This window comes from Diaporthe amygdali, assembly GCF_026229845.1.
Source record: "Diaporthe amygdali strain CAA958 chromosome Unknown NODE_47_length_302777_cov_65_667284, whole genome shotgun sequence".
NCBI classification, from domain to species: domain Eukaryota; kingdom Fungi; phylum Ascomycota; class Sordariomycetes; order Diaporthales; family Diaporthaceae; genus Diaporthe; species Diaporthe amygdali.
The window spans coordinates 201,548-214,257 of NW_026517067.1; the positions used below are offsets into that span (position 1 = coordinate 201,548).

Here is a 12,710-nt window from a genome sequence, read left to right on the forward strand (position 1 = left end):
TCACACGAAACACAATAAAATCGAGCATCATGACGGAGTCCACAGGTGAACGTCTTCTTCTCATCCGTATCTTCCCGCTACTCTTGGCTGCTTTGAGCCAGCTTTTCCCATTGGTCACAGCCGACTGCTACTGGCCCGATGGATCATACGCTTGGGACATGCAAGAATGCTATGGTTCCTTGGGTGCAGATGGACTGTGCTGCGCTCAAGGAGACCTCTGCCTTATGAACCATCTCTGCCAGAGCCCCGCCTACCAAACGTTGTATCGAGGCGCTTGCAACATGCCAAACTGGACCGAGGCTGAAACGTGCCCTCAGATCTGCTTCGACTCGGAAGATGAGGACAGTATGAGCGACATTCAACTCGTCGAACAATGCGACGTGACAAGTGAACAGTATTACTGCAAGGCTGAGGAACAAATAAGAGGCGTGGATTGTTCCAGGTCCGACCTCGCCGTCCCAGTCTTCACTCTACCTGGTAGGGAATCTCTTTCACGCCATCCGAGGAGAGAGTAGTACTTACGATAGCACAGGATGTCTCAACGTGTACAACACGGCTGGTAGACCGATGCCAATGACAGATGTGCAAACCTGTACCATCGCCAGTGATCCGCCGCTCTCTTCATGGACAAGTTTTGACTTGGATCCTGACGATTCTTTCACAACTTTCGATTTGGGTCCGGATACGTCGTTCACAAGTTTCGACTTAGGCCCTGCTCCGTCTTTTACAGAAGACTCTGCGCCGACTGGCTTTGTAAGATATTTGATCCGAGGTGCGTGATGGTCTCAGGTGACCTGTACAGTGGTCCTCAATTCGCGCTCTGAATGAATTCATAGATTCCTCGTTCAACTCAGACAATGAGGAAACGCTTGACGCAGAGTCAGCCGGTCCTGCGAAAGTTTCTGGAGTAGGGTGCCCCCAAGCCTCTAATCAGCACAATCAATGACACTCTGAACTCAGGGGCAACATTACCAGGCTCGCCAAATAATAGCAACTTCAACCTTGTCGGAGCCTCATTCGAAGGCCTCCGTGCGGCCATCTCTTTTGCCACCTCAATTTTAACCATTCGTTAGTGGCGAGATCCAACTCAGAGAATCAAGGTAGCGAGCAAAATACGTAGCGAAGCACAGACATTCACTCAGATTGCCAAACAGCCTGTGTCAGTTTCCAAGTCGTAGCAGCTTTCACTGTTGTGAAACGCTGTGTTCGGGTCGATAAATCATGGGGTGTGAATTCTCTCTCGCTGAGCATCAGCAAGGACGCATGCTACGTGGAAGTGGAACCGCAACACTTTTGTCGGTAATTCGAATTCCATGGGGGCAGAATACAAAAGAGCTCGCCTCGTAATACAAAAGACTACTGGCCATGCTGGCTACACAAATATGTTATTCCAGACCTTGGTGGATCAAGGCAATTAGTCTGGTGGTGTTAGATCCACTCAAAATGAAATTACCATTGCTTTGTGTTGCGCGTACCAAGGAGTTCCAGATGATGTGGCCAATTTGACGACGAAATTTTTTGAGGACCCAGGCTGCGACGCAGTACAACGTCATAAAAACTTCGCTATGCTCCTGAGCTGGCAACACAAAGCATGATTAGGATGTCTCTCCAGAATTATGCACCGACCGACTGGCATGTTGACCCCCTCAAGCCACGCCCCGATTTCAAAGCTGGCTACTTCGATACTGTAGTAAATTTTATGGGTAATTGGAGTAGTTTGCTGTCCTGAGAATAGGTTAGAAATCCCATATCTGACTTGAACCTGGTACTAGGCATCATTTGAAGTACGAAATGTGTGATATAGTGTGACGGATCTGACACACCTCCAGTCTGGGTTGAGTGACATGAGATCGAAATGGACTCAGGTATATACAGGGCAAATTGGAATTACTTCGTCAAAATATGCCGGCTGTCATGTAGTGAAGTGCTTGAAGTAAGGTTGGCTTTTCATGGTTGTTACACAAGGACCATTTCCTAGTAAGAAGGAAATCACGCATGCCTTTCTTCTTGCTAGCCTTAAAACAAGCTCACTGACCTCTGCTAACATTCAGGAGAGAAGAAAAGAAAAAGGAGAAAAAGTCCATTCATTTACCAAGATTTTCTTCGGGTATGTCTCTCAATTCCCATACCTGGCTCCGTAACCATCTGTATAATTGAAGCAACGATCATTTATAGGCATAATGAAAGGCACCCTTGACGGATTCCGAATGTGAGAATTTTGGAGAGAATTGAATTTATTTACAATCAAATAATATATGTTTGATGAAGCTCGTTCCAATGACCTCAATGTGACTGGTCTCATCATCCTTAGAAATAAATGGTCGCCCGTACTGATATCATTCAAATTTCAGACAGCTGCAACAATACACTCGACAAGGTCGAAGGCACTGCTCGCGTAGTCAGAACAGACAAGCTTCACATTATCAAAAGAGTAAGGGGCAAGAACGGGCATTCACCATTCGTATCTCTCCAACGTCGAATCGTCCATGTATGCAGTCGTTGCGCACTGCAGCACTTAAAGTCAGCTTTCAAGGCAAAAAAGGAAAAATGGGGATGAAAAGGGGGATGAATAAGCCACTGTGTGCCGACAGCGTTGTTCAGAGGATGCAGCCTAATTGAATGCTTTGGAACAAACGCTGAAATAGACCACAGATGACAAATGCTTTTTCTTGAAAGAGTTTAAATTGTATCCATAAGACACGTACACTCGCACCCTGCTCAACACAGCCAAGGATACTGGTGGATGGTTCCTGAGTCTCATTCTGTGACTGTTGTGGCTGGCTGTGGTGTCTCCTAGAGAGGCCTGTGCGAAGGAAGATGGCTATGGCGAGTAGCAGTTGGGGTTGCATTTTGTCTGTAGGGATCTTCTGTCGCTCTGGGGGTCTTGCAGGTATTAGAAAATGTGCTGAGAATTTCCCAGATTGTAGTGGTGTCCCATCTTACTTATATTTACGAATACGGGGGCGTCAATGTCATCGGGACACGCTTTACCAGAATTCTTTCGTAAAAAGAAATAGCTAGTGGTTGCAAGTACCTGTTTGAGACGTTATGGCCAGTAAGCTGGACATATCTTCAAGACGTCCGAAGATTTGAAATGGGAAATACAAAACTACCCAATTTTCCTATCAAAGATTCCCCGCAGTTATAATCTTCGGTGCCAAGTGACTTCTCTGCCGTACTGTTCTCGGAGTATTTGATGACATACGACGAAGTGTGTCCCCAGCCACGTCCCCAGAAAATCCTCCAAACAAGACTTTTGCCGGATAGATCTTGTACCTTGGTCAAAAAAGGGCACGCAATTGTCCGGTATGCGGCGACATCCCATCAATCCTGCACCTTCGGCCCGAGCTTCATCAAGTACACGCCTGCGAGTTCGCATGTGTTCCCTAACAGAGGACGTTGTCTGCTTTTTCTGCTATCATCCGATAATTTGGCTGCTCAAGCTTTCGCCAAGGTCCTGTCATTTTTAAGGTTCGCTGCATCAGCCGTGCCGCCGAGGTGTTCGCGATAAATTGTCAACCCACTCCGATTTGTCGGCATTCCTGTCGGAAGCTGGCAATTATGACCTTGCTGAGATTCTTAGACAGAGTATTCCAAGTATAATCGTTTATCAGTAGCCCAAAGCAGAAGCTTTCCAATAGCTTATCTTTTCGTCCAGCAACCCATCCGTGATCACCCTTAAAACAGAGAATTCTGGGAAGGCATTGAGTACGGTCCGGAACATGTTCTCGCTGTGGCTTCCTGTTCGAAAATTTCTATTCAAAAACGATAATGCTAAAGTTTGTTTCCTCTTTTCCCCATGGATCACAGTTTGCGAAGTCTTTCACTAACTCAGTTATACCCAGCAGCTGAAACAATGGCAACACCTTTCCAGCTCCTCGGATCTATTGCTGAACAGACGTCACGATCAAAAGAGTGATGAAGCCATATCTGCAGTGTGTAAGTGAACTTACCCGTATGTTCTAGAAGATAGGCATACAGCATCAGAGCCTTAACCTGTGCCAACGAGTTTGAATTGCAGGAGTTTGGTCAAAAGAAGACCGTCTACGAGATCTCTATCGGCTGGATTTCATTTATAGCCAATGGAGCAAGATACCAAACCCTCTTTTTCTTCAAAAAATCACTATTTTTCAAGACCAATCGCCATCGTCAATTATCTTTGCCCCTCTTTCGCCAAGTTCAAGAAGCTCCTTTACGGTCCAAAGTTTGAACGTGTGGCCTGGCGGCGTGTTTGTGTTCTGGAAAGGCGAACCGGTGAGAATGTGATTAACGCACTTCTCATACATTTTGTAGGCGTACTTCTCAGCATCATACTGCTCAACCCAATTATCGACTTGTTTGAGGACCGAGTCTGGATTCTTTGCCGCAGCGTCCCAGTCGGTGTTGTGGAAGTTCTCTCTGTTCTTGAAGCCCATTTTCTGTGCGCAAGTCACCCGCTCGAACCTGCAAGCACGATTAGCAAGATGGAATTCGATAGATGCAAGATAGCCCACCTCAATTTGTTTTGAACCCTCAAAGCTAAGGGCGCGTTGTTTTTGCCACTTATGTGAAGCAGAGCCGCGAGGGAGAACGCATCCTCAAGTGCCATGGTCGCACCGCTTGCTGATGTAGGAAGGAAAGTGTGAGCCGAATCACCGATTTGAATGACCCTGGCCTTAGGGGAAACCCATGTCTCTCTGGGATTACGCCACATGAGCTTAAAGTCCACCACTCCATCGGAGGGTGTCAATTTTATGAGTTCGCTCAGCCAAGGCGCCCATCCCTCGACAAAAGGGAGTGCGTCTTTGGGATTCGCAGGCTTAGCCCAGTCCTCGGAGGAGTCTCCATTATCCTAAAGCACGACACCACTCAGTTCTATTGCACACAAAAGGCTGGTTGTCAGACCGGACAGGACTCACGTGATGTGTGAGCATCCACATTATGTCTTTGTCCGTTTTTCCTAAAACGATATGGGCTCCAGGGCCAAAGTATAAGCGGGAATCGTTGGCTGTATACGCTTTCGCTATCAATGGGTTCTGCATTGCGAGATCGACAGAGAAGGTAGTTCGATACATAGCGAAGGAAGAGCTGATAGGCTCCTCCTTGGTACCGCACACTAATCGCCACGACCTGGACCCAATGCCATCTGCGGCGACAACAATGTCTGCAGCGAGGCGCTCCCCATTCTCAAGCACAACGCCGCCCTCAGTATCAGTCTCGAAGTAGTCTACTGCTTTAGCAGCATAGCGGATCGGAATACCGAGGTGAAGTGCATATTGGTGCAAAGACGAATGGAACTCAGCTCGGCTCATTCCTAGAATCTCCCCTAGTATGCCAATGTAGGTCCCATCATACTTGTATGCATAGTAGGCAAGTTGAGGGAACGCGGCTTGGTAACATGCCTCGAGGAAACCAGGCCAATGCTTCATGGAGGGTAGGACAGAATTTCCAATGCCAATGATGTCGCCTATATTATTTGTTCAGTTTTACCAGAAAGGATCGCACAAAAGAACAGTTTCCAACCTACCATAGTCATTTCATCGAAGTGTGGTCGGCGGTCAACAATGCGAATGTCATGACCTTTACGATATGCTTCGATTGCAAAGCCAAGCCCAGCAATGCCACCACCTACTACCAGTATGGATATTCCAGACGAAGGCTCTCGTTCGATTGGCTCCACGCTGATGAATTTGTTCGGAGTTGCAGCCATCGTGTACAGAATTTAAGTGCTCTTCGGTGAAAACGGTGGAATGTTGTTTTCTTGTGTACTGGTGACGAGCGAAAGCTGAAGGGGAGGAGAATCTGAGGGCATAGACTTTATATTCGAGGCTCTGGAAAGCCTACTTTGGTACAACAACGCGACTGCAGTATTGTGCCTAGCTCGGATCAGTTGCCAGCCCCATTGGGTAGTAGACGCAGAGTCTCTCAGGACAGTTAGACCATTCAATTCATAATTACCGAATCACTCGGGGACTATTTGGGTCCCGGTCGACCGCCGATAATGATTTCCTCGCATCAACCAGAAGTTTACGGATTTATGTTTCACTGTGCAAGCACAACCCACGGAGAGTTTAACTTGTTATATATGCCAATTTCTCAGGAATTTGGCCAACGCTGCCAGGTAGCTGGAAACAATAATTGATTAGGTTTAGACTAGCCTCGTGAAAGTGACCTCGAATCATACCTGCATAGCTGTTAGAATACCGAACGGATTTGTTTGCCAAGCAGCCTGGATATATGGCCAACTTATAAATCCGTGATCCGCGGTGCAACAATTGATCCGACTGAAATACATCCAAAAGTAGCGACGACCTTAATGAAACGGTATAGCTGCACGACCACATGGCTCGATTTTGAACTCTTATGATCTTTCAAAATCGTGGCTTTCAATTTACTTGCCCATTGACATGTTCTGCAATACTATCTATTTGTACAGCGCTACGATAGATACCCTCGGGATGGAATTCAATGGAATTGAAGGCAGTAACCCCATCGAGGAAGTGTTCTGTACGGTGAGGGAGGGCGAGATAATGAGACAAGGGTCGTGTCATGCCTGAATAATCTGGAGTTCTCGTGTTGGCCATCAAAAGTGCCCAAGCTCAAGGTAATTCGTATTCTGATAAACGGCATAGCGAGCAAAGAGGTGGCAGGGCTTTGGTAGACGCCTTTGGTCAATTTATTCAGCAGCGGTCAATGCTCTGGCATGAACGTGGGGACTCATCTAGAGTCTATTCAATCTTCTGGAGGATACTGAACATAGCGTTCTATTCCCAGTGAGAAGAAGGCTTGCAAATAGTGTCGCATGGAATTGAGGGACGCAGGCATTGGCGATCTGACCGAAGTCAGAACTAAGGTATTGCAGTTACACAACCTATGAATTTCTACTCAGGTATCCAAACTGTCTATATATACACAGGAATTTGATCGCCGTAGCCACCATTCCAACAAGAGATCCCTTGCAGGATATAATTGTGTACAAGAATCACAACGATCATCAGGAGCCTGCAGTAAGCTGGACTCACACTCGCCGTAGTAGCATCTTAGTTCTTAGTCTCCTCCGAAGTCTTGGTGGTCTTGCCGCTGAAGAAGTTGTTGACGTCCTGGACGAAGCTCTTGAAGTCACGGGCGTGGTTGCGGGCGGGCTCCTCCCTCTTGGTGCTGCTGAAAGCCAGCGCGGGGCCGGGGATCGGGTAGGAGTCGAAGGTGGTGTAGAGGTTGAAGTTGATACCCTCATCATCGGCACTGTACAGCGCCGTTCCCAGAGTTCCCTCAGGCTGCTCGGTACCGCTGCCAGTGACCTTCAGGTTGACACACTGGGGGTAGTTTTGAGCGCCGTCGGCGTTGGAAGCCGAGTGCAGAGCAATGATCTCGTGACGGAGCACGTAGTTGCCGGGCTTCAGGTTGGCCGGGATGGTCACCTCATGGGTCAGGGAGTTGCTGATGAGCTCGTCGCTGGCCCAGGTTCCTGGGGACGAGCCGGAGATGAGGCCGGCCTCCTGGATCTTGATGAACTTGAGCGTGGTCTTGTCGACAGTAGTCGGGTCATCCGCAGGCGCAAGGTAGTCAATGACGGGACCGTGCTATGCTCAGATTAGCTTGAAGAAAAGTACTCTCCCGTGGTGACGAAACTTACGTGAGACTCAGGCCAGGTGTTCCAGGTCATGCTGATCTTCTCACCGGCGGCAACAGTTGCATTGTTCAGAACTCCGTTCTTGGCACCCCTGTGGCAGATTATATCGGCGTCTCCGTAGGCGCTAGGAGCGACAAAGCCGTTGTCAGATGCCGTCGTGGACCAAGCGATGAAATCGTCAAGCTGCGACGCGTCGGTCTGGTACTGCTGGTCGAAACCCTTGTACTCGACACCTCCAATGTTCCAGGAGTCGACGTATCCGTGGGCCTGGACGAGGCTGACGCCAGTGGCGACAGCGAAGACGGTAGCTGCGACGTGGGAATGCATTTTGCTGATATGATCAAGGTTGTACTTGGGGTGAAGAACTTTGGCCTGGTGAGATTCAAAGATTCAATGAAACCGACTTGCGGAGGGACGAATTGTAATGCAATCAATGCAATGAATGAGTGAAGCTGATCAAAAGAATGGATGCAAGGCGGTGATCGAGGTTGGATTAGAAACAGGAAACAAAACATAGCCAAATAGCCGCCTCTGGGAATTTATATAGTCATCATATGTCCTGTCACGCCCCGCAAGCATCACGGCCTCGTCGAGTGCACTGGCGTAGAGTCTCCGCGTCACGCCCAGTTTGATATTGAAAGCGGGCCGCAAGTGTTTGCTTGGCAATAAACATGCGGCCAGGTTGGGAGGTGAAACGGTGGGTTCGTCTGAAGGAAAAGCTGCGGCTCAGCGCTATACTGGGGTCTAGGTGAAGATCGTCGCCGTCAGGGGCTCAGGAGAAGGCGGCACTTCAGCCAAGTACATCCAAAACGGTGAAATTGTTTCCACAAATGCGGCTCCAGGTCCACATGATTGACCGCTGCATGACGATCGGTGGAGCATCTGTTGGTGGGGGACAGTTGTTTAATCATGACTGCCAAGCCCCGAAACGGATATCACATCGCTGCAAACCAAGACGGAGACTTGCTTCTCGTAAAGGCATCCAAGGCATGCAGCACGCCATTGAAGCCTCCTCAAATGGAAAAATAGTAGGCATACTTGTTCTTGGACCCCAGCAGACAAGGTAGCTCATCTCAGACCGAACGAAGAAACAAATTCGGCGTGAATGCTCACCGTCAGAGCCAAGTAGAATGCCGGAGTTGAGGTCTGCGCCTATTCACACATCCGGCCTCGCTTATGCCCAGGAGCCTGTGCGATCTGAGTGGTCTATCTGCCTACGCAGCCGCCCAGATACTAAAGCTCCGCTTTGTTTCGCTCTTGCATGCCAATGACTAGCAAGTCCGGAAAGGGGGCTCAGTTGGCCTATTCGTCTCCAAATGTGGAAGCTGGATCTGTGATCGCGGCTGTACACGATGTACACCGTAAAGGCCGAGTCAGCCAGATCCAAAGGAACGAGACATGTGCGATCTCGTAATATTGCGAGATTGATTGGTAGGGAGTCGAATTATGCTGTACATTGGCCCAGGCACCGCAATCCACATAAGCCCGCTCGATCTCGTATGCTGGCCCCCTATCCGAAGATTTTCAATTTGGGTCCACAGCGGATCTGACAGCCTGTTATGTCAGATCTCAAATATAGTGATCCTGTGTAACCTCAATCAGGGAACTCACCTACTCCCCGCGACGCCCTATCTGCAGCATACTGCCGATATTGATAGCAAATCGACAGCCACGACGACAACAAGAGCCTCTTGCAAAAGCGTCCTTTTCAGGAAGTATTGTGTCGAAAGAAAGTATAGCCGAAGGTATGTACCCCCTAGAGATCCCAGCGCGGTTCCAGAAGATTAGGATGCGCGCAGTACCAAGGCTGTGATGGCACATTCCCCCTTTTTGGCTCTACCGTTGGTGGTCCGTCTGTGAAGATACCTCCAGCAATTCTCTCTTACCGAGAATACATTAAAAACGATCTCGTGCTCTTCATACTTCAGTGATCATAACTCCCGAATTGGCTCCCGCACTGTAATCGGTCGCTCGCTGTCCCCGCACGCCATCCCGGCCGATACTGATTGTACTATTGTGTCAACACGTCAGAGAGTTCGCCAAGATTTGTTGAAGACTTGCATATCCTTCATGGATGTGGCTTGTTCAACTTACTTCCCACTGCGCACTCCTTTCGACCAATGATGTGCAGTCCATCTCTCGGTTGTGAGCCAGTTGTCCCACCAGTGCTTGTCAGATTGCCAGTGGCGCTCCTGCTGCACCGACACAGACGGCCTCACCTGTCTCTGTCTATAGAGGGCTTTGATATGTCCCAGCAGGACATTGCAGGAAGGTACAGAGGCGCAGATGAAGCCTATCGTGAGTTCCGATATCCTACACATGTCAGTCGGGATGAATTGGCTGCGCAGAAAGGACTGGATAACTTACACTGTAATGTCGAGGTAAACAAATGCTGAAGTGACATCATCTGTCACTAAGTACGAGGATAGTAGGTACATCCGATAGGTAGTGATACCCAGCGCTATGCCTCCGGCACCAAGTATCGCCGCGATCTTGAGCCTCTGAGTCAGGGGCATGGCGAGGTGCCATATCAACACAATGGGAATAATTAGGATGATAGAATCTGTCAGAATTGCCAAAGAGAGGTCAAAAATGAATGCTTTTGCCTGGCTGAGGCACCTCGTCGGCTGGATATTGTGGTTCCAGAATGACTCGACAGGTACGCAAATAAACATTTTGATAAACTGGATAGGGATGTACGTAAGTGCAAGCGCTGTGACAAACCACTTGATTGCCTTCGCTAATCGCTCATAGATGGCGAATACTCTAGCTGTGAGAAGCAAAAGGGTTGCTTTTATAAAATAGGCAGCTGGGCAATACAGCACACTGGTGATGTAGAGCCACTATACCAGGTCAGTATGGGTTTGCCGTAATTCGAGCTTAACAGTCCTAATGGGAGGCAATGTGCGGGGCCCCACAAACCTTCAAAATGACTCCATATTGCTGTGTAGTGACATCCCAAGCATGATAGCCCGCTCCGTTAGCTAACACTTGTGATTTCCTTGTGTCAGACAGATATTTCATGAACACACTTCCATGAAGATGGATCTTCCTTACTGATGTACGACGCTACAAGAAATGCTGCCATGAATGCCTATGAAGCTTAATTAATATGCTTCATCCATTCCAGCTGTGTGAATGTACGTCTGAGATTGTACGCACGATTGAAATCAAATAAAACACTTGTCAATATCTAGTCAGTCTATACTGATCGCTCAAGATTTCTGTGTCCAAGGCGGTCGACAGACTTACCATCTTCTATTGTAATTTGTCGAAGAATAAAGACCTTGACATAGCCTCGCACCAGGAATAGACTCAAGATCAACACTGTGCTCGTGATGGCAATAGAGAACGCAATATTGTGTCCAGCATCAGGAGGGTCGTCGAAATTTGACGTTACACCGGGCGGAGGCTTGACAGCACTGTCACGAGTCGGAGCTTCTGAGCTTTGGCTGCTTAGTGTCGCCGTCATGCTCATGGCGGCCACAACCCGCACTGGTCGGAAGGAGTAGTGTCTCGCTGCGTAGTTTCGGTCATATCCTATCCATGATGCCGCCAAAAACACAGCGGACGTCTTTCGGGTTGACAACTCACGAGAGTTGATGGGTTGAAATGGTGTAGAATTCCAGGGTAAGCGGCGAAGAGGACAATTTGTGTTTTTAAGGAAAAGCTTCCTGACTATAAGGTTTCGGTTGATTTGCGGGATTAAGCCACCTTCCGAGCATGGGCACGTTCCGGTTTAACAAGCATTTGGTACGGCTGAAGTCTCAAAACAGTCGAATTTGCAGATGATCAAAACTAGACCGAATATTTCGTCCAGTCAGTTGCCTTTGTTATCGTCCGAGTGTGAGTATTCAAACCCACTCCTTCAATGTCGATCATCGGTGTGCGGTGATCTATCGCGCTTTGTGTCCACTGATAAGCTCCCAGAGCCGTATAAGGTTGCTTGGGCTGCATGCAGAAAGTCTGTTCCCCATAATAATACATCTCTGATCGTGGCACTGGTGTGCCACATCGGCAGTAGCTGGAGCAGATCAGCTCGCTATCGCGCTCAGCTCACGCAAATATAGATATATCGTGCTCGTATAAGGAATTGTAGTCCGCAGGCGTCCGGTATACTTGGTCGATACAGAAGTCTTTCAAGGCTAGATCGACCCAAATGTAAAAGGAAGACTATTCCCTTCTTGATGTGTCAACATAGTAGTGATAATTGTATTATCTGCTGTATCCAATCAAGCTATAATCATGGATTCGCGTCGCAGATACAAAAGGACTTGTTAACACATGACCACAACTTCGGGATATTTCGTAAGTATTCATCCACTGATAGCCGATAGTATCATGACATTTAACGACGTACGGCACCGCTCTAGCCTCACCTTTGAACCTCCCTGCACCATATGACTGCCATACTTCAGACAGATGAAAGACGCGTTCCGACCTGTAGTAGAAGTTGAAGCTCAGAAGTAATATATTGTTTGTGCGTTCCTCACGTACATCAAGAAGTATCCCCACCCTATTGCTGAGCATCAATTATGAGTCTTAAAATATAAACCATACTGTGCTAGGGGGGGGAAAGCTGACAAACAGGGTTGTTTGCATTCCAAAATCCTCACATTGGCAAACCGGCTGGCAGAAGTTTTAGTCTGCATGACTGGCATTCTTATGATGACTTGATCTTCATCTCAATAAATGAAGACTAAACCTTGTAAGGGTCTGGCATTAACTTGAGATAATCGTCCATACTTTAATAGACTTAGATTGTGAAGCTCTGTGAGGGAAATCTAGTCCAAGTGAGGACATGTATTATGATCAACCTTCAATGGATTGCAATTCTTGTTTGTAACACAATCTGAGGTCCAACATTGAATTCGATGCCAATCAAACATGGAGACCGTCCTCAACAGCCAAATTTTCGCCAGCAACCTGCCCAACATGCAATCTACATTCTGCGTGCAAGCTATCTAGGAGAAGAACGTGTGATGAGGTCCCCTTAAATGATTTGTGCAATGATTGGCCTAGATCATGTAGTCCTTTGTCCAGGTCATCCTCACCTACGCATGCTATCTGTGTCTAAGAACTAATTCATTTCTCCTGGACT

The 12,710-nt window shown here is 48.0% G+C and overlaps 5 protein-coding genes across 5 annotated transcripts; 1 reads left to right on the forward strand and 4 right to left on the reverse strand.

The window, feature by feature from the left end:
- Positions 1-29: 29 nt before the first annotated feature.
- Positions 30-988, forward strand: J7T55_009385 (uncharacterized protein; the record flags this gene model as incomplete). The annotated part of the gene is made up of 4 exons (XM_053134706.1): positions 30-477; positions 581-753; positions 803-879; positions 961-988. 4 exons carry the CDS (start codon positions 30-32, stop codon positions 986-988), a joined length of 726 nt encoding a protein of 241 aa, XP_052987583.1.
- A 1,359-nt stretch (positions 989-2,347) lies between these two features.
- J7T55_009386 (uncharacterized protein) lies at positions 2,348-2,849 on the reverse strand (the record flags this gene model as incomplete). Its single annotated transcript, XM_053134707.1, has 3 exons — positions 2,348-2,387; positions 2,457-2,506; positions 2,706-2,849. The coding sequence occupies 3 exons, from the start codon at positions 2,847-2,849 to the stop codon at positions 2,348-2,350; spliced, it is 234 nt and encodes a 77-aa protein (XP_052987584.1).
- A 1,281-nt stretch (positions 2,850-4,130) lies between these two features.
- On the reverse strand, positions 4,131-5,689 carry J7T55_009387 (uncharacterized protein; the record flags this gene model as incomplete). The annotated part of the gene is made up of 4 exons (XM_053134708.1): positions 4,131-4,443; positions 4,494-4,831; positions 4,899-5,446; positions 5,503-5,689. 4 exons carry the CDS (start codon positions 5,687-5,689, stop codon positions 4,131-4,133), a joined length of 1,386 nt encoding a protein of 461 aa, XP_052987585.1.
- Positions 5,690-7,019: 1,330 nt separating this feature from the next.
- J7T55_009388 (uncharacterized protein) lies at positions 7,020-7,936 on the reverse strand (the record flags this gene model as incomplete). The annotated part of the gene is made up of 2 exons (XM_053134709.1): positions 7,020-7,559; positions 7,613-7,936. The coding sequence occupies 2 exons, from the start codon at positions 7,934-7,936 to the stop codon at positions 7,020-7,022; spliced, it is 864 nt and encodes a 287-aa protein (XP_052987586.1).
- A 975-nt stretch (positions 7,937-8,911) lies between these two features.
- On the reverse strand, positions 8,912-11,087 carry J7T55_009389 (uncharacterized protein; the record flags this gene model as incomplete). The annotated part of the gene is made up of 7 exons (XM_053134710.1): positions 8,912-8,952; positions 9,221-9,251; positions 9,533-9,620; positions 9,704-9,922; positions 9,977-10,452; positions 10,532-10,593; positions 10,862-11,087. The coding sequence occupies 7 exons, from the start codon at positions 11,085-11,087 to the stop codon at positions 8,912-8,914; spliced, it is 1,143 nt and encodes a 380-aa protein (XP_052987587.1).
- Positions 11,088-12,710: the final 1,623 nt, after the last annotated feature.